The sequence below is a fragment of the Canis lupus genome, chromosome 22 (assembly GCF_011100685.1).
Source record: "Canis lupus familiaris isolate Mischka breed German Shepherd chromosome 22, alternate assembly UU_Cfam_GSD_1.0, whole genome shotgun sequence".
In the NCBI taxonomy this organism is placed as follows: domain Eukaryota; kingdom Metazoa; phylum Chordata; class Mammalia; order Carnivora; family Canidae; genus Canis; species Canis lupus.
Genome location: NC_049243.1, coordinates 59,057,570 through 59,078,074, shown reverse-complemented (window position 1 = coordinate 59,078,074; position 20,505 = coordinate 59,057,570). Strand labels below are relative to the sequence as shown.

The 20,505-nt window shown below is 50.5% G+C and overlaps 1 protein-coding gene across 5 annotated transcripts in view; it reads left to right on the top strand.

Moving 5' to 3' along the window:
* The window catches only part of CARS2 (cysteinyl-tRNA synthetase 2, mitochondrial), a 69,046-nt gene that overhangs the window by 22,068 nt on the left and 26,473 nt on the right, over positions 1-20,505 (top strand). For all 5 annotated transcript variants that reach the window (XR_005376600.1, XM_038570046.1, XM_038570047.1 and 2 more), the window contains exons 7-12: positions 5,813-5,946; positions 7,869-7,936; positions 16,417-16,483; positions 17,087-17,225; positions 18,774-18,897; positions 19,411-19,509. Coding sequence is in view for 4 of the 5 variants with exons in the window: in XM_038570046.1 (XP_038425974.1) it covers positions 5,813-5,946; positions 7,869-7,936; positions 16,417-16,483; positions 17,087-17,225; positions 18,774-18,897; positions 19,411-19,509 (631 nt within the window). In the remaining variant the exon portion in view is untranslated. The remainder of the gene's footprint in view (positions 1-5,812; positions 5,947-7,868; positions 7,937-16,416; positions 16,484-17,086; positions 17,226-18,773; positions 18,898-19,410; positions 19,510-20,505) is intronic.

Here is a 20,505-nt window from a genome sequence, read left to right as displayed (position 1 = left end):
TGAGTCTGGCTAAAGGTTTAACAATTTTGTTATCTTTTCAGAGAATCAGCTCCTGGTTTCATTGATCTGTTCTTTTAGTTTCTGTATCATTTATTTCTGCTCTAATCTTTATTGTTTCCTTCTTTCTGTTGGTTTGTGGTTTGGGTTCTTGTTCTTTTTCTAGCTTCTTTAGGTGGAAGGTTAGGTTGTTTATTGAGATTTTTCTTGCTTCTTGAGGTAGGCCTGTATTGTTTATAAACTTCCCTCTTAGATCCACTTCTGCTGCATCCCAAAAGTTTTGGACCTTTGTGTTTTCATTTTTTCCCCCGTGTGTGTGTTTTCATTTTCATTTGTTTCCATGTAATGTCCTTGATTTCTTGGTTGACCTGTTCATTGTTTAGTAGCATGTTATTTAACCTCTATATATTTGTGCTGTCTTCAAATTTTTTCTTTGGTGTGGTCTGGTTCTCTACGTTTAGCTATGGAGTTTGTCTTGTGAGTCTTTGGGTCTTTGGGTTATTTATATAGATGTGAGTATTTTCTAGTTGTATCTGTGGGATACATAATGAATAATGAATAATGAGGCTGGCTTAGGATCCTCCTACTCCGCCATCTTCTTAGTCTCTCCCTGAACCACCTTCCTCAGTCTGCTACCCCAGAGATGGTTCTGGATCAGACCCATCGAGCAGCACCCCCAGCCTCCACTTTCCTAGCTCCCAGTCTTCAGTCTGCCCATCCTTTCAGCTCTTCTTTTGGAATAGCATCATGCACTGGATGCTTCTGTCTTGAGAATCTCCATAAACTGATGCTTCTGTGATCTCGATTCCTTCTAGCGACCCTTCTTTTTTTCCTGCTTCTCTTCCTATCGTTTGTGTGTGACCTGTTTTTGCCTGTTAGGCATCCCTACTGACTCTGGTTTCCTGAGGTCACTGGTGACCCCCACTGCCAGCTGGCCAGTGACTGGCGGCCGATGTACCTGTCTTCATGTCTCTGCTGGGGCCACCACCACCTTTTAGACCTCCTTTGTAGACTGTTCTTTGGTATTTCCCATGGTTCTGCAGGTGGGCGGATGCCCCCTTTCTTGTGTGTGCATGTGGTGGGAGGACAGAAGGTAGCATACCGCATGTGCTCCTCTGTACAGGCACACCTCATTTTATTGTGCTTTGTAGATACTGTGTTTTTATAAATGGAAGATTTGGGGCAGCCCAGTGTAGAGCAAGTCAGTTGGCGTCCGTTGCATTTGCTCACTTTGTGTCTCTGTGTCACATTTGTGTAATTTTCACAATATTTCAAACTTTTTCATTATTATTATATTTAGTATGCTGATCTGTGATATCGGCTCTTACTATTGTGATTGTTTCAGGAGCACATGAACCACGCCTTGTGAGATAGTGAACTTAATAAATGTTGTCTGTGCTCTGACTGCTCCAGAACTGGCTGTTCCCCCATTCTGTCACTCTCTTTGGGCCTCTTCCCTGAGACACAACAGTACTGAAATTGGGCCAATTAATAAGCCTACAGTCAACTCTAAGTGTTCAAATAAAAGGAAGAGACACATCTCTTGCTTTCAATCGAAAGCTAGAAATTATTAAGCTCAGCGGGAAAGCCAAGACAAGCTGAAAGCTAGGCCTCTTGTGCTGAACAGTTTGCCACATTGTGGATATAGAGGAAATATTCTTGGAAATGAAAAGTGCTACTCCAGGGAGCACACAAATGATGAAGTGAAACAGCTTTATTGCTGATGTGTAGAAAGTTTTTGTCACCTGCATAGAAGATCAAACCAGCCATAACATCCCGTGAAACCAAACCTGATTAAGAGCAAGGCTCTGACTCTCTTCAATTTTCTGAAGGCTGAGGGAGGTAACAGAGCCCCAGAAGGAAAGTCTGAAGCTCGCAGAGGTTGGTTCATGAGCTTTAAGGAGAGATGCTGTCTCTATAAAAGTACAAGGTGGAGCACCCAGTGCTGATACAGAAGCTGCAGTAAGTTATCCAGAGATCTAGCTAGGACAGTGAATGAAGGGGGCTACACTAAACAACAGATTTTCAGGGTAGACAGAACTGTTCTATTGGAAGAAGTTACCTTGTTGGATGTTCATAGATGGAAAGAAGTCAGTGCCTGGCTTCAAAGCTTCAAAGGACAGGCTGACTTCCTGCTAATGCAGCTGGTGACTTTAAGTTAAAGCTGATGTTCATTTACCATTCCAAAAAATCCTAGGGCCCTTAAGAATTCTGCTAAACCTATTCTGTGCTCTCTAAATGGAACAATAAAGCCTGGATGACAGCACTTCCGATTACAACATAGTTTATTGAATATTGTAAGCCTACTGTTGAGACCTGCTTAGAAAAAAAAAAAAAAAAGATTCCTTTCAAAACCCTACTGCTCATTGACAATGCACCTGGCTACCGGATGGAGATGGACAAGATTAATGTTGTGTTCATGCTTCTTAACTCAGCATACATTCTGTAGCCCATGGATCAAGGAGTATTTAAAAAGTGCATTTTGTAAGGCTATAGCCGCCATAGAAAGTGATTCCTCTGATGGACTGGGGGAAGTAAACTGAAAACCTTCTGGAAAGGATCCATACTAATCTAGATGCCACTGAGAACATTTGTTATTGATGGGAAGAGGTCAAGTATCAACATGAGCAGAAGTTGGAAGGTGTTGATCCAACCCTCTTGCATGACTTTGAGGGGTTCAAGATGTCAGTGAAGGAAGTCACTGGAGATGTGCTGAAAAGGGTAGGAGAACCAGAATCACAAGTAGGGCCTGTTTGCTGGCTGAAGTTCATGAAGATAGATTGATTCACTGTGATCTCTGGATAAAACTTGAGCAGTTAAGGAGTTGCTTCTTATGGATGAGCAAAGAACATGGTTTCTTGTGGTGGAATGTACTCCTGGTGAAGATGCTGTGAAGACTGTTGAAATGGCAGCAAAGGATTTAGAGTATGACATAAACTGAGTTGATTAAGCAGTGGCAGGGCTTGGGAGGATTGACTCCACAGTTTCAAAAGTAGGTCTGTGGGTAAAATGCTATCAAGTAGCATCGTGTGAAATAAACCATTCATGAAAAGAAGAGTCCATCGATGTGGCAAACTTGATTGCTTATTTTAGGAGCTTGCCACAGCCACCCCCACCTTCAGCAGCCACCACTATGATGGGTCAGCAGCAGTCACCACCAGGCAAGACCTCCACCAGCAAAAAAGACTATAGTTCTCTGAAAGCTCACAAGATGGTTAGCATTTTTTAGCAATAAAGTATCTTCTGATTAGGGTACCTACATTGTTTTTAGACGGTGCTGCTGCATACATAATGGACTATAGTGCAGTGTAAACATAACTTCCAGATGCACTGGGAACCCAGAAAGTTTGTCTGTCTTTATTGTGACATTCACGTTATTGTGGTGTTCTGGAACTGAGCCCATTGTCGTGGGGTCTCGGAGGCATGCCTGTCAGATCTCTTCTCACTCGGCGTGTGTCCCGGGAACCGTCTGTAGTAGTTTACCCGCCTCTGTGCCTGAGCTTCGTGGTGCTGTGCTGGGTGCATGGACCGTCCTTCATTTAGCTAGGGCACTGCAGGTTAACGTGTAGTTCCCAGTATTTCACTCTCATAAATACCTGCAGCGAATAACGTTGTGTATTTAGTTCCTGTTTGTGGAGGTGAGGGGTCTTTAGTATCAGTAGTAGTAACCCATGATTTTCACGATCTGATGTGTTTCGGCTCATTGCAGACATTTATTGTAATGAGCAGCTTGAAAGATTAGAAACTTACAGAAAATATAATTAAGGCGAACATTTCATGCTACTGGCTACACCGAAACCTGGAGATCAGCAAACCCGGGTCCTGCAAGTTGGTCATTGTGAGTGGTGCTGTTTGCTGGCTGGGTTGAGCATACGCGTCAGGAGGCATGACTGTCCTAGGAGAGTACTGACTCCAGACTGGTCTCTTGTCCGTGGACCTTCTTCCCCTTCCACCAGGTGGGAGGGCCTGATGCTCCACGACCTGTTGGTCCTCCTGAGAACCAGGAGGGGTGCTACTTGTTTCACATGCCTCCCCTGCTGCATGTGATGGGATGTTGATACAACCCTTCTGGAAACGCATCCAAGAATTCCTGAGACACTGTGAAGCACGGCCCAGCTTTTCATTAAAAAACTGTGTCCAGCCTTCCGTCCGACTGTACCACTTATATGTACTTAAAAATACTTTTGCTCTCTCACTTGCTCTCAGATAAATAAAAATCTTTTTAAAAAAATAAATACTTCTGATTTAAGAGCAATGTGGGATATGTGTTGGGTCGTAAAATATATTTATTTTATAGATTCAAGTAATTTCTCTAAAGTAGATAGAAAAGATTTAGTGCATCTCAAATGTAATGTTACCATTAAATGTTTTTGTTGAACTTTAATGAGAAGAGACTCTTCTCCCTTATTTTCAAACAGCTCTAACACACAGACAAGAATAGAGACTAATATAATGAGCATGGACCCACGGTTTAGCATTATTTTTTCGGATAACCTCTGTGTCCACCGTGGGGCTGGGACTCACAACCCAAGATCAAGAGTCACAGACTGAGGCAGCCAGGTGCCCCCACCGCTCAGCTTTGTTAAGTCCTCACGCTGTCCGCTTTGTTGCAGATCTTTATACAAATGGATCCCTCGTTACAAATAGAAGCGAGGCTTTTTGCCCTCCTCTTTAGTCCTATCCATCCGTCTCATGCTCCCTTGTGCCATGTGAATTTCCAGGACTCAGAGATCCTTTAAAGCCCATGACCAGGGGCGTACAGGAGCAGCCTGGCGCAGGTCTGCCACCAGCATGTGGCCCGTGCAAACGTGGTCTTGCCAGGCCCGTGGGAGAAAGGTCAGTAGGAAGGGATCGAGGCTGTGGCAGCTTTGGAAATGTCTATTTTGGGGACACCTGGCTGGTCGGTTGGTAAATCCTAGAACTCTCTGGGGGTCGTGAGTTCAAGCCCCATGTTGGGGATAGTTTATTTAATAAAAACAAAAAAAATTGAATTTTTAAAAAAGGAAATGTCTCTTTTTAACCACGTTTAGAGAATTCTCGAGTATCTGCATCCCCAGCCCCACTGAGATCTGTGCAGCAGGGCAGGTGGCAGCCTGGGGAGCTCCACATCTGCCCAGAGCACCCATAGGCCCACTTTCTCACCCTGTTGACGGTTGTTTTCACGTTGTCTGAAGCAGTGCCAGTCAGCCTGGCCCATAGGCAGCAGATGCTCTGGGGACAGTTACACAGGCTTTGAGGGTCTAGCCAGCTCCATGGTACCCAGCAGCCCTGCTAGTTTCAGGGTACAGTTTTGTGGGACGTGAGGTTTTTCAGGAATGCACAACATAGCATTAAAGCAGAAATGCCAGCAGCTGGACTGTGATGCTTTGAACTTAGTTACCTTGTTATTTGTATGTGATCTCTAAATACTTATATTTTCAAAAGCCATAGTAAAAATTCTCTTAATTTTATAGTTCTCTTTTATTAAAGTTGGAAAACCACTAAACCCTACGTATTGAAAATAAGAGAAGGTAATTTTGTATGCTTTTTTTTTGTATGCTTTTTAAAAATTTTTGTGTGTTTTTCAAAGCATATGCTATATCCAGAACAAAGAGAATTAACTATATTAGAAGGTGGAGCTATGAGTTAGAGATTTGTGACATAAAAACATAATTTCAGTTTCCATTTACATTAGTTAAATTGCCATGCTTATTGATTTTAAATCAAGATCCATTTGCTCATTGCATAAAGGCTGGAGGATTAACCGGAAGTGTGGTTTGGAGGTTTGGAGAAATGTGCTGTTTGGACTAACTACCACCTCTGTGCTGTCCTGCAGCTTGGTGTTTGGAAGCCAGCTGGACATCCACTCGGGTGGGGTCGATTTAGCTTTTCCGCATCACGAGAACGAGATTGCCCAGTGCGAGGCCTTCCATCAGTGCAAGCAGTGGGGAAATTATTTTCTGCATTCCGGTAAGTCATGACTTCAAATTAACTTGTATTTCAGTTCTGTTGATTCTCCTGACTGGTAAAACAGCTGCATTTGCAAATGCATAGCTCAGTGAACAGGTGAGGAAATAGACTTGTCTCCACGTGTTTGAGTCAGAGTCCGCTGATGTGAGCTTCCTTGCATTGGAGTTATGAGTACGTTTTTGGAATGAAGTATGGGCTGACCACAATGTGGGGAACGTTCTCCGTGCTGCGGCTGGTATCAGAGGTGCTCTGCCATCTGATGGGCAGTGGGCTGCTTGACGTTCCACTTCACTCAGGTTCCCGGGACTGGAAGCCAGAGGCTGCTTGGCCTGAAGTGCACCCACTACCACACATTTCCCTTCCTTGAGCCCTGCCGGGAGTCACTCCCATGGCTGCCGCTATGTCCTGGAACAGCCCTCAGTTCCCTGAGACGCCAGGCCCATCTCTGTGCTGCCTGAAGGAGTCTGGGATGCAGAAGCAGAGGGGGCCGAGTGGCTGCTTACAGCATCTGAACTGCCGTCTGGTATTCCACTTCATTTCCTGGGTAGAGCCCAGCAGTGGCTAAAACTCTCTGTTTCTGCCAACAGTGCAACTTGCTGGCAGATTTCCTAAACAGGATGAAAACCTGATGATCCTGGTTCCACCTGCAACTCATACCTCCAGGGCCAGCAGAGTGGGCACTGCACAGTGCCTCTGAGATGACCTCCAGGGCCTGGAACATTCCATAGTCTCGCTTTGGCCTGAGGGCGTAAGAGGAAGACATACGCAGAATAAATGTGCACAGAGCCTGTGGGGCAGGGAGCCCCCCAAGGACTGAAGCTCTGTGTCCCATCCCCACTCAGACTTGGGAACATGGCACCCAGATGGGCCATCTGGGTGGCTGGAGCCTGATGCCCACACACCTGTCATAGGCGTGGTCTTGGTGACACAGTGGTTTTCTCCCTTGCCGGGACGTGCCATGTGCCCATCAGTGCATGTGGGCCTGGGGATCAGCAGGTGCCAGCGACGCCAGTGCCCACCCCCTTTATGCCGGCGCCGTGCTGCTGGCTGGTTGTGACCGTTACACGCTGTTAGGACGGTAGGATCTCCTTTACCCCACTGTCACCCTGTGCTGGAGAAACATCTGTGGCTCCTAGCGCACAGGAAGATTCATACTCCTTTTCTGAAGGAAACGGATGTAAGATAAGGAGTTGGATGTGTTTCATTTTCCAAAGATCGTCAATTTAAAAAATGTTTAACTGTGTTTGGTATATACGTGTTACATCGAATTACGTGTTTGAGGTTATATTTTTTCTATTTGGAAGCCACATTTTAACCAGTTCTCAGAAAACTTGGCCTTGAAGCACCATTGTGCTTGAAATCCTATGGTGTCAGGAGAGGAGAGGCCCCCCTGGGAGTGCACCTTGATAAAGCCTGGCCCAGGGGACCCCGGCTGGTACTGAGCAGCTCTGCACACGGGCTCGGCCATCCTCCTAACTGCCATACTCAGGGGTGAGGGACTGCCAGGGTCTCAAGAAGCCTGTGAAAACAGACTGCACCGGGAAGTGGAATGAGTCCTTGTCAGACCTACAGTTTGGAACATCCAAAACCCAGCAGGTATTGCTGGGTGCCCATTTTGTAGAACCAGAGCTCCGACCTTTCCCAGGGTGCGGAGTCTATTAGGTTGGTGTTTCCAGGGTGCAGGATGGGCGGTACGGGGCTGCCCACAGTGGGCAGGGCAGACCCCACGCCCTCCAGCAGGTGTAGCTGTGGCTTCCCCCCTGGGGGGCACTGCCCAGTATCAGCACAGATGTGGGTATTTGCTTATGGCAGAACAAGTACAGCGTGTGCAGGGTGTTCCTGGCATCTGAGGCTGGCCCGCAGTCCCAGCCTGCTCCCCCATCTCCCACCCAGTTCAGAACTAATTACTGTTTCTGTTTCAGGGCATTTGCATGTGAAAGGCAAAGAAGAAAAAATGTCCAAATCACTGAAAAATTACATTACTATTAAGGTAACCTACTGTGCTGCTGCTGCTGCTGACCTGTCCTGAAGGCTGCTGCGTGGGCAAGCCTAAGTCTCAGATCCCCCGTGCTCCCGGCCTAGTCCCGCAGCCTCACAGGCTTCTCCTATGCCCGGGTGTGACTCGCATTTTCTCATGGTAAAAGCGTGGCAATAATCTGGCACTCTGGTTCTCCGCCATGTCCCCCCCGCCCTCTGTGGCCTGGCTTCCCTGCAGATGGCCACCATCTTCCCTGGCCCGTTCCCCACGCGGTTACCCTGAGTCCCATTTACCCCTCTTCCTGTCCTACCGCTGGTCTGCCGTCCTGTGGCTTCTCTGGGCCCCAGGGACGAGGGATGGCCTGTGAGCGTCCACAGGAATGGAAACCATGTGAACTCACGGGGGCACTTCAACAGTTCGCTCTTTGTCCTTGGGCCCATGAAGCCAAATGTAGTTTTATTTATTTATTTTTTAAAAAGACTTTATTTATTCATGAGAGACCTGCAGACAGAGGCAGAGACATAGGAAGAGGGAGAAGAAACAGGCTCCCTGTGGGGAGCCCAATGTGGGACTCGATCCCAGGACCCCAGGATCACAACCTGAGCTGAAGGCAGACACTCAACCGCTGAGTCACCCAGGCATCCCTGCCAAATGCAGTTTTATTTTTTTTAATTTATTTAATTTATTTATTTTTAAAGATTTTATTCATTTATTCATAGAGACACACGCAGAGAGAGAGAGGCAGAGACACAGGCAGAGGGAGAAGCAGGCTCCATGCAGGGAGCTCGACGTGGGATTCGATCCCAGATCTCCAGGATCATACCCTGGACTGAAGGTGGTGCTAAACCGCTGAGCTACCCAGGCTGCCCCAAATGCAGTTTTAATTGCAAATATTAAAATGACCAGGATAGTATCAGACCTTCACCCCCTGAATACCCGACCACTAAAGCTGTTCCCACCAGGTTTCCATACAGTCCTCCCCTTACGTGCGGCCTCACTTGTGTGGTCCAGAGGCAGTGAGCACCAGCCTCATGCTGCGTCACATGCCTGTGTCATTTACCTCACCTCCCCTTGGCACTGGGGCATGCGGTGTTGAGAGAGGGAGCCCACATTCAGATGCCATGGCTGCTGTCACTGTCCCGTTGTCCCTACTCTCTTCCTGTGCCTGAATTAGCATTAGACATTATCACAGGCATGTTTGTGTAGAGGGGTTGGTACTATGGCATGTGCAGGTGTCCACAGGTGCTGTGGAACATATGTCCCGTGGATGGGGATGCTCGTAAAATACTCCTTATATACTTAAGTAGAAATGTTCATTGTTAGATACATTTTCCTACAGAAAAGTTAAACTTACGTTCTCACCACATATGTTCGAGAGTCATCACTTTGCTACATTTACTGCTGTTTCTGTATTTATGGCAGTGGTTGGCATAGCCGCATGTGCCGGTATGTAATCACCAAGATTGCTGAGCCATACGACACCATGACACTTCCCCATTCTGTGAGCCACTCCCCAAAACAAAGATGCTTTCCTGGGTAACCCAGACACCAAAAAACATCAGCAGTAATTTCTTACTATCAGTTACCCAGTCCGTATTCTAATTTTTCCACGTGTCCAGTGTCTAGCTTTGCTTTTTTAAAACCAGAATCCATTGAAAGTTCATGTGTTGCATGTATATACCGTGTCTTCTTAGACTTTTTAGAAGATATTTTTAATAGTGGTAAAACACACACAACATAAAATTCACTATCATCACTGTTGTTATGATACAGTAGTGTTTACATCGTTGTGCAAGAGAGCTCCAGAACTCTCTCCTCTTGCAAACCTGAAACTCTCCCCCAATGAGCAAGTCCCTGTCTCTCCCTCCCCAGCCCCTGGCATGCACCATTCTCCTTTCTGTGTTTCCATGATGGTGGGTACTCCAGTGACCTCATGGAAGCGCAGATGTGCAGTGTCTGTCCTTTTGTGACTGGCCTGTTTCACTAAGCAGGACGTCTCCAGGTCCATCTGTGCTGGAGCAGGTGATAGGAGCGCCTCCTGCTTTAAGGCTGAATAATACTTTGTTCTTGTGGTTTGATTGGGTAGGTGTTTTTGGCTTCCCATCTACAGCGGTCTCTCTGCTTCTATTTTCCATGTGGTGTTGACTCTGAAGACACAAGGCCAATTTTGTTGAACAGCCCATGTTCTGTACTAGTTTCTCTGTGGTGTCATGTAACTTGGTCTTCTGTCTCCTGTCTTCGCCATAGCTGGAGGTTAGGCCTCAAGGCTTGACTCAGCTCAGGCTCAATCAGGTGGAACACATGATCCGTGGTGCTATGGCCCCACAGTGGAAGCCATCTAGGGCCACAGGGTCCAGCTGGCCTACCATTACTGATGTTGTGTTTGACCGTCTGGTAAGGGACGGCCACCAGCTTGTCCTGATGTGGAGATTCTTGTCTCCATTTGTGTACGTGGACAGCCAGCAAGGTTATCTGCCATGGGGCTTCCTGTCCCCAGGCAACCTGCTGCCTGTGGGGTTGATATCCACTGGTGACTTTGCCCCATCCTGCATGTGCATCAGTGGCCCTTGCAGAGCGTGCTCTTGTGCTGTTGCCTGGCCAGCCCGCCTGTTTTTTTTTTCTAAGATTTTATTTATTTATTCATGAGAGCCAGAGAGGCACAGAGACACAGGCAGAGGGAGAAACAGGCTCCCTGCAGGGAGCCCCATGTGGGACTCAATCCCGGGACTCCAGGGTCACGCCCTGGGCCAAAGATAGGCACTAAACTGCTGAGCCACCTAGGGATCCCTGGCCCTCATCTTCAAGAAAGAGGGTTCACCTGTTGTTCCGTCTCTTTGCAGTATTGCTAGGAATTAGCTTTTGTATTTATTTTGTGTATTATCAATTCAGTCTTTATTCTTTTTGTGCTGAAATTATCTCAGATTTGGTCTAGGGGGAGCAGGAGGAGGTTTCCTCAACTGGCCTCTGTGTCCCGGGGAGATGCCCTGGCTGCATCCTTGCTTTCGGCCCCAGAGCTGCCACTTCTCCACAGAGACTCTCTGCCTTCGCAGGGACAGGGAATTTTGAGCCAAGATCTGGTGTGTTTACTGCTGCTGGAGTGGCCTTGTTTCCAGGCCTCTTCAGGGCACAGAGCTGGCGGAGGGGATGGACCCGCGTGCATAAAGTGGTCACTGGAGTTCACTGTGAGCTGTCCCGTCTAACAGTACAGGACTTGCTGGTTTTATCCCTTTTCTTTTTTTTTTTTTTCTTTTTAAAGATTTTATTTATTTATTCACAAGAGAAACAAAGAGAGAGGCAGAGACACAGGCAGAGGGAGAAGCAGGCTCCATGCAGAGAGCCCGATGTGGGACTCCATCCTGGGACTCCAGGATCACACCCTGGGCCGAAGGCAGGCACCAAACTGCTGAGCCACCCAGGGATCCTCTTTTAGCTCTTTTCCCGCTTTTGCTAAAAGTCTTGCTTCCTTACAACAGCGTATATGCATCATGCTTTATCTTAAAAGTGACATGTTTTAAAATTTAATACCATATTCCTATTAACACTAAAACTGTTGAGTAAAGATTGCCTTTATTTTTTTTTAATTTTTTTATTTTTTTAAAGATTGCCTTTAAAGATTTCTATTAAAACAGTTCTTGTTTTAATAACAACTTTACTGAGACACAATTCACAGATCAGATGCTTCACCCTTCACATTGTATTACTCAGTGTTCTTAGCATCTTTAAAGAATTGGGCAACAACAGTCCCTACTATCTACTTGACACGCTCACCACCCAGAAGGAAACCACATGCCCATGACATGCTCATCCCTGCCCCCTGTGCCCTCTGGTGTCTGACCTTACCGATTTGCTGGTGCTGGGCTTGCATTTCCTGTTACTCTTGGCCCCTGGCATGGAGGTCACGCAGTTGGTGCACATCCGTGCAGAGTGTAATTATTTGCTGTGTAGCATCCCCCTCAGCTGCACAGCAGGCTCGTTTGTTAGGTTTGTTTCCAGCTAGAGGCCACGTCTTTCCCCTTTCCCTCTGTTTTCCAAGAGCGTGAGATGTTGTTAGAGTTCAGCAGAGTTATGCTGTCCCCAGTGTGGCTCTGCTCTTTGGTTTGTTGCCAGGTTGTCCTCCCAGTGTTTGGTGTGACAGAAGGGAGCCATCCCTACAGGAACCTTGATTTTCCCTTTCTTACACAAGGTACTACGTGTCCCAGAACGCACTTTGCCACCCCCTACCCCCCGCCGCCCCCAGCAGCAAACTGTAATGTTTGAGTTTGGTTCTAGAAGGAATGTGTGTCAGTGCGGGAAGTCTGACAGTTGCAGACAAGACGGAGGAGCCCACAGTGGGAGATGTGGAGCCCAGAGAGTGGGGAGCACACGCTCCCTGGCTGCCCTGCGTTCTCTCCCAGAGCAGCTGTTGCCAGCTTAGCAAAGGCGCATGTATAGATACGTTTCTCGGGGTTTTCTTTCCACACAAGTGGTTGCACTGTTTTGCGCTTGCTTTATTCACTTAATGCATCTTTGGGGTCACTTTCTTCCACATGGAGTTAATTCCTGTGAATGGCTGGGTCGTCATTGTACCCTAATTAAACAGTGCCCTGTTGATGGTTATTTTAAATTATGTCAGATTTTCTATGAGAGAGTGTGTAGTTAAATTTGCATAGATATCAGAGTCTGCATTGCTTAGGGGCCCTGGGGTGCGGTGCCATGACGGGCCCGTTTCCTGCGACTGGGTGTGATGGGAGTCTGCGTGCTCTACAAGACAGTGATGAGTGTAGGATAAAGGCCGTCAGAGGATGTGTGCATGCAGAATGTTCTGGATGAAGCCTCTGCTAGCGAAGCAGTAAGTGTTCTTGATATTCTTGCCAACAGGGTATCAAAGTGTCGGTTTCCTTGTCAGCATGAACTACCAAATAAGATCTGAATCAGGTTAACATTTTCCTTGTTAACTTGAAAACTGACAGCCAGGCTTTAAATTTCCGCTTCTTTCCCAGGTGCATGTGAGAGCGTGTACTGAGGGTCTCGTTGCTTTGTGTTTTGGGCAGTCGTGGGGGCGTTCAGCCACATGGGGTGGAAAAACCATGTGTCTGTTTCCTGGTTTCAGGCAGAAGGTCTCCCCGCCAGGCCTCATTACTTTGGAGGCGGCTGGCAGACTTTGGTGATGGGCTGCAGGAAAACTTGATTCTCTCTGCTTGACGAGACCCGAGTCCACGTGGGGAGAGGCTGACCTCTGCAGCGCGGATAACGGCTCAGAACTGGCCTCTTTCCGTCTCTAGGTTGTGATTTAGGACCGTTACTTTACGCTCAAAGCCTCAGCTTTTCCCTCTGAACGTGACGTGAGGGCGCCCCCCCCCCCCCTCAGGCCGTCAGGGAGGCTCCCGGGGAGGGGCGGCCGCACCGGCTTCCTGCCGCCCGCGCCTCTTGGCTCCAGAGCTGTCCCCACGGTCACCGCCTGATGGCCGCGTGCCCCGGAGGTCATGAGCCACCTTCTGCCCTTCCGGCACCCATTTCGCCAGTCGGAGCTGCCCCGGGCGGTGGCAGCAGGTGACAGCACAGCGGGGACCCGGGCCGCGTCGCGGTGAGGAAAGCCGAGCGCTTCGCCCCGGCCTGGAGGCCTCCCCGCACGTCGCTGAGGTGTTGCCAACAGGTACACGCGGCCGGTGTAGAGGGCGCACGACGACCTGATGCGCGAATGCGCGGTGAGCGGCTCCCCCAGCCGTTGGCGAACGCGTCCGACACCGACACCGCAGAGTCCCCTCGCGCCGTGTGGTGAGAACACTCGCCTCGGCCTCCGCGGTGGCTCGTCACTGTGGCCGCCCTGCTGTGCCGTCCGAGGGGCCCGGGCGCGGTCGTTGTACGGCTGAGAGCGCGCCCCTTGCCCAGCACGTCCCCGTCCTCCCCGCGCCAGAGCCCGGCGGCTGCTCGGCGTCTGGGACTGGGACGCTTTCTCCCGTCAGCCACAGGTGGATCCTACAGGATTTGCCTCTTTATTTACTTAGTATAATGTCCTCCGGGTTCATCCCTGTGTCACAAATGGCAGGATTTTTCTCTTCTGATGGCTGAATAATACTCAATAATATTCCACTGTATGGTCTGTGTCTGCGTGTCCGTCACATTTTTTTTAATCCACTCATCCATTCACAGACCCTGGGGTCGCTTTCTCATCCCGGCTCTTGTGAATAGTGACGCACTAAACATGGGCGTGTGGGTATCTCTTCAAGAGATGGGTTTTCTTCCGGTAAATACCCAGAAGTGCAATTCCTGAATGGTAGGATAGTTCTGTTTGTAACATTTTGAAGACCCTCCACACTGTTTTCCACGGTGACCACGCCAGTCCTCATTCCCCACCGACAGGTGCACGAGGGCGCCCCTTCCTCCACATCCTCACCAGCACCTGTTGTTTCCTCTGTTTTTGATTCTGGCCATTCTGACAGGTGTGAGGTTATAATCTCATTATGGTTTTGATTTGCATTTCCCAGTGGTGAGTGATGTTGAGCATCTGTTCATCCTCTTTGGAGAAATGTCTGTTCACGTCTTATGCCCACTTTTGCATCAGGTTGTCTTCTACTGTTGAGTTGTAGGAGGCGCTTATCTTGGAGACTCACCTCTTCTCAGATACATGGTTTCTCCCCTTCCAGGCCACCTTTGTGCTCTGTTGCTGCGCGCTCTACAAGACAGTGATGAGAGTGTAGGATAAGGGCCATCACAGGATGTGTGCACGCATTCCTTTGCTTGTTAGTTCCTGTGGTTGTCCTTTCATTCTGTTGCTATCAGGGATTAGCCCCCAGGGCCCGAATGCTGTGGAAACACTCCATCGCAGAATTCTCTTTGCAGTTACCGGGACTCCTCCACAGGAGCCCCCAACGTGGTGAGAATAAACACTTGTCCTGTTGCTGGGCTCTGAACACACATTGAGGGCAATCTGAATGAGCCCATGGTCTGAGTGGGAGGAGAAACTCTTTAAAATAAACCCCTGTGGGACACCTGGGTGGCTCAGCAGTTGAGCATCTGCCTTTGGCCCAGGGCGTGATCCTGGAGTCCTGGGATCCAGCCCCGCATCGGACTCCCTGCATGGAGCCTGCTTCTCCCTCTGCCTATGTCTCTGCCTCTCTCTCTCTCTGTGTCTCTCATGAATAAATAAATAAAATATTTAAAAATAAATAAAACCCTAAAAAAAAGAAAGAAAAAAATAAAAAGAAAATGAAAAAATAAAGCCCTAAAAGCCATTTAGGACTTTAAAGGGAGTTTAAATGGAGTGACATAGAGAACAGTGTGCGAATGATGAAGTCTTGTACACAAGGTTAGTTTTCCACCTGGTGACGCTGTTTGTGACATAGTGACTACACTGCATTTGAAGTGGTTCCCCCAGGGAGACTGAGGCAGGGCACCTGCTCCCGGGGGTCCTGTTCCTGCTATACCAGCTCTGTGAGGCCAAGGGTCAGCTTCACCCAGGGGACGGGCTCTGTCACCGCTCACAGGGGGGCACCTGCCGATCTTGGTGTGGCTTCTGGCCACTGTCCTCCCAGCTGTCACATGCTGGGTCACTGTTGTGTGTGTGGGGGGGGCAATATGTGCAGAAATAACCACCAGACATGGAGCAGGTTCACAAGAGGAGGGCTGAGCATGTCTCCTTTTACTCACAGTGAGAATCCACAGTGAAGGACAGGATCGTTTTGGGTTTTGACCCAAATTCCATGACGTCAGAAGGTCCTGTCAGAGCCAGCTTGTCCCTGGTTGGGGGGGGGCGTGGTCACCATGAGCACGTCCGTGGCAGGCCCAGCGGTGCCCCGGTGCCCCCATGGAGGCCAAATTTGTCTTCCCTCCTCCTGCCCCCACCCCATAAGGCCCCTGAGCACTTTCCACCGCCACCACACACAGGTTTTGTTGAACTTTGTGATGTTCCAGCAAGTTCTGAGTTTCCCCAGGTTATCCCTCCTAGTAGAGACCTGTCCACTTTGTGTGGATGTTTTGGAAGTGATCTAAAACAACAGCTTCTCAGTTTTACTATTTAATCCAAGGCGGTGCTGTGTTCAAGAAACCTGAGCTTGGGGCCAGCTTCATCCTGTTGCCATAGAGCTCGCATGGCCAGTGGGAGGGCAGGTGGCCTCTGCCTCTGAGCCCCACCGTCACATTCCCCACTGCCCCTCCTCCCGCACCCCTTCCCTTGCCTGGCCCTTTGCTAGGCTGTGTCCATCCCCTGGTGACACAGCCCAGGGAACCACGTCGTGGGCAGGGGCTCCCGAGGGCAGCAGCAGCAGCGCAGATACACACACACACCCTGACCCCGGGTCAGGTGTCAACGCAGAGCCAGGGCTGCCCCCACCCGGCTTTCCTGGTGACACTGAACAGGGAGGACCCTGTGGGCAACGCGGGGTGGGGGCGTGCTAGTAATGAGTCTGGAACAAAACCAGATTTCGTAAAAGTTCCTGATTGCTTGATAAGCGAGATCAGCTCGCACAAGCTGTCGTATGCGCCCTAATTTCCCATTTTTCCCTGATCTCTCTTAGGACTTTCTGAAGACGTTTTCCCCCGATGTCTTCCGGCTCTTCTGCATGCGGAGCAGCTACCGGGCAGGTGAATGACACGTGAGGCCACGGGGTGCGCTCAGGCGGGTGGCTGAACCTGGGCTACATCCCAAGCAGTCTCAGCGGTGCAGCTGCTTTCTGCCTGAAAACAAGCTGTGGAGGCATGGGTTTTCCTGGCCAGAAGGTTCCAGAAGCTTGTCTTTGGAGGCCATGGGTTTTCCACCGGCCCTGGCTCTCCTGAGTGTGGGCTGGGCGTGAAGCCCCGTGGAGGGCGTGTCCTCACACACCGCAACATCAGAGGTTAGGGGCCTGGCCTCTGTCCTGGGCCTGAAATTGGAGCCCAGAGTCCCCTGTGTTGGCTGGTCTCCCGAGAGGTGGTTCAGAGCCCAGGTCTCTGCATTCCCAGAGTCACCTGTCTCAGCACGAATGGACTCCTGGCCAAAACCTGTTGGGAGTAGTTTTCCATGTTTCTTCCAAGGCAGGGAGGCTGGGGTCAGGACGGAGCCTCTTGGTCTGAGCGGGGCAGGCGTCAGGGAGCCCCGGGGCAGGGAGTCCCACATCCACTGCTTGGCTTCTGGCCGACAAGCGCCAGGTGTGCGGGGTATGGGCATGGGCAGCAGCACCCGGTTGACCTCATGCGTCCCATCCACAGCCATTGACTACAGCGACGGCACCATGCTGGAAGCCAAGCACCTCCTCCTGGTGGTGGCAGCGTTTGTGGAGGACGCCCGGGCCTACATGAAGGGGCAGCTGGTGTGCGGCCCCATCAGGGACGATGTGCTGTGGGAGAGGTAGGTGCCCTCCCCGTATCCACCCGAGTGTCCCGGGCGCCACCCGTGGGGCTGTGCTCCTCCGGGAGTGCTGGTACAGAAGGTGCCTTGGGCATGTCAGTGGTCCTGCTGGGGTGAGTCACCCCCGCACCCAGACTGGTGTTTGTGAGTTTGCTCACTGGTGTTTGTGAGTGATGCAGAGAGGTTCTGGTCCCCTTACTCCATGGGTAGGAGCCTGGCAGGTGCGTGGCTGAACTGGACCCCTGAAGAGCACGGGAGGGTGGCTTCAGTGACTCAGTCCAGGCTTGATCGGGAATTGACCAGCGAGTCTGCGCAAGTCAAGTGCATGTCCTGCCATTGCCTGAGAGCCATGCACACCAGTGTCTGGCCACAGGATGGTGGCAGAAGGCTGTGACGGTGGAGCAGCCCCCAGGAGTGGCAGGAGTAGAGTAGCAGGGAGGGTGGGGGGGTGGGGAATGTTACATGCGGAAATCGTGTTTCTAGTTCCGTTTGTTGAATGGTTAAACTTGTTCATCTTTGTTTTGTCACTTGTGAAATGGTGTGGAAGATGTGGGGCTGGCATCCGGGATGCGGGAAACTGGGGAAGACTGGGAAATGCTTGTGCAGTTAGGAGGCAAAGCTCCCAGTGGGTCTATCGGGTGTTTATCGGGTGCTGCAGGTGCCTGCACCATCATGGGACGGGTCCTCATCCTGGAGGAGTCCCTAGGAGGTTAGGAAAGTCCCTGGACACATCTGGAGTCAGCCTGGGGAGGAGGGAGGGTGCTGGGCTGGAACAGGCTGGCGCGGAGTCTGTTGGTCACAGCCACGGGTGTCAGGGGACAAAGCCTAGAGCATCGGGGCAGGGCATTTGAGGGGGTTGTGTGGCTTGGTGCTGCCAGCAGGACTGGGCAGCCATCTAGATGGAGGCCCCAAGGGAGGGACAGGTGGACACTCGTCTTTTTTCTCTGGCATTCCTCGGCGACAGGCATGGTAGAGGGGGAAGGTAGAGACTGCCACTCGGGAGGTCACATTCAGCTTTGTGACAAACAGCCCTGATAGTGGCCTGTCTCTCCCTTCCTGGTCCCTCAGGGCCAGGCTGGGAGCGGCCACCACCTGCCAGGACCATGTGACCCTGAGAGGGACGGCTGGGACCTGGGGCCACCCTCCACCCTCAGGGAGGTCCTGCCTACAGGCTCCTGGGGAGGGGCTTTGCGTCATGCCATCCTTCCCTCCAAGCCTGCACATGCCAGGTCTGCATGATGCAGACGGCTGACAATACACCGTGATGTCGTTTGAACTTTTCTCACTGCTGCATTTTTAAACCGTTAGGAGACACAGGGCTTGTTCAAACCCGGGTTTTAGAGGCTTCCTCAGTCTGAATCTTGGGTAATTGATCTTACCCGGTTAGGACTGTTAGCACTCACAGGTGTGAGCCTGGCCTAGAAAGGGCCAGCGGCAAAGTCACGGTCACGACTCAGGAGGGCGTCTCTGCTGCAGAGGGACTGGGGCGCACCCTGTTCCTTCTGCTGGGCCAGTCCAGGGGCTGAGGCGGGCCTGTTTCCCTCCCAGGCTCTGCCACACCCAGGAAGCTGTGAAGGCCGCCTTGGCAGACGACTTCAACACGCCCGCAGCGGTGGATGCCATCATGGACCTCATCCACCACGGGAACAGACAACTGAAGGCGCGCACAAAGGTATGTCCCAAGGCGTGGCTGCTGGGGTGGGGTTTGGGTATGGTTGGTTCCCTTACCCTCCTTCCCCCCAAAAGCTGCTTCAGCCTGCACGGGGCCACCCCTCCAGAGCAGGGAGGCCCCACACATGGACAGGTGTTTGCTCACGTGGGAAGCACGTCATCCTCCTGTTTGCTCAGAGGAACTCAATGGAAGCTGTGTGTGGGGCCACTGACCTCCCAGAGACCCATCTGTTAACATTGTCACCCTGGGGGTTAGGTGTCAGCGTATGGATTTCGGGGACACAGCACGCAGACCCTAGCAGATCCCCATGTCACAGATGGGCAAACTGAGGTGCAGGGGTTCCATGGCTTCCCCGCAGTCGTGCAGTGTGCCCTTGAGGGGCTACTCCAGGGTTGAGTCCAGAGTGTGCCCTGCCAGGGCCGTCCTCACTGCATGAGGAGCAGAGGCAGCGACAGGAGTGCTTTTACGCCATTTTCCTGGCTCTTAAAGCGCCTCCTTTGGGTGATGTCACAGGAACCCGGCGGTCCCAGGAGTCCTGCTGTGTTTGGCTCCATCGTGTCCTACATCAAACAGTTCTTCGAGACCGTTGGGATTTCTCTGGCAGACAGACAGGTATGCCCTGCCCTTCTAGTCCTCCTGTGAGGTTGTCTATGTGCACTAACAACTGTTTGTTCTTTTTAGTTTTTTTAAAGATTTTATTTATTCATGAGAGACAGAGAGAGGCAGAGATGTAGGCAGAGGGAGAAGCAGGCTCCCTGCAAAGAGCCTAATGCGGAATTCGATCCCAGGACCCTGGGATCACGACCTGAGCTGAAAGCAGACGCTCAACCACTAAGCTGCCCAGGCATCCCTGCTCCCCTTTTAAAAATGTTATTTTAATGGATAATTATGCTGAATTTATGTGCTTAAAATACATTCTGTAAAAAGTAAACGTTTACCTGACCTGCAGTGATTCTGAGCAGAGCTGGCCACCCCTCCTGGCTGCCGACTGACTGCTATGGGTTCTGCAGTTAGGTGCACAGTAAGATGACACGCTTCCGGCTGAGCCCCTTGGTGTCCTGTAGCAGGGATGGGTGCTGTTCCCACCCCCCCAGGGGGGAGGGCCCTGCCTGCTTCACTGAGACAGGAGAGCCAAGGGCTCAAGTGGCCACTTGCAAAACTGTGTGGCCAGACTCTAAACATGGAGAGTGACCATCACATGTGCTGGGACCGCTCATCCTCCCAGGCTGTGCGTGGGGTAAGGGAAGGCAGATCAGGCCCAGTTGTCCTTGGCTTCACCTCCTTCTCAACAGTAGACACTGGATCCTGCTTTGGGCTCTTTTATTATGGAAGCAGTAACTGAGGATTCTGTAGGTTTGAGACGTTTGACCCGAGCTGTAAACTGTTTCTTTCACACCCATGAGCACAGCCAGCCGCTAGGGTCCCCTCCCTGTAAGGAGATGTCCTGTAGGTGGGAGAGGACTTCCAGTGACTTCAAATCCTACTTGACCCACTGAACTCTGCAGCCGGGCAAGGAGACTGTCAGTTTGTGACCATGTAGTGACAGCGTACCGTGTGTGCGAACCATATGCAAGGTGTACGTTATTTTTTTTTTAATTTATTTATTCA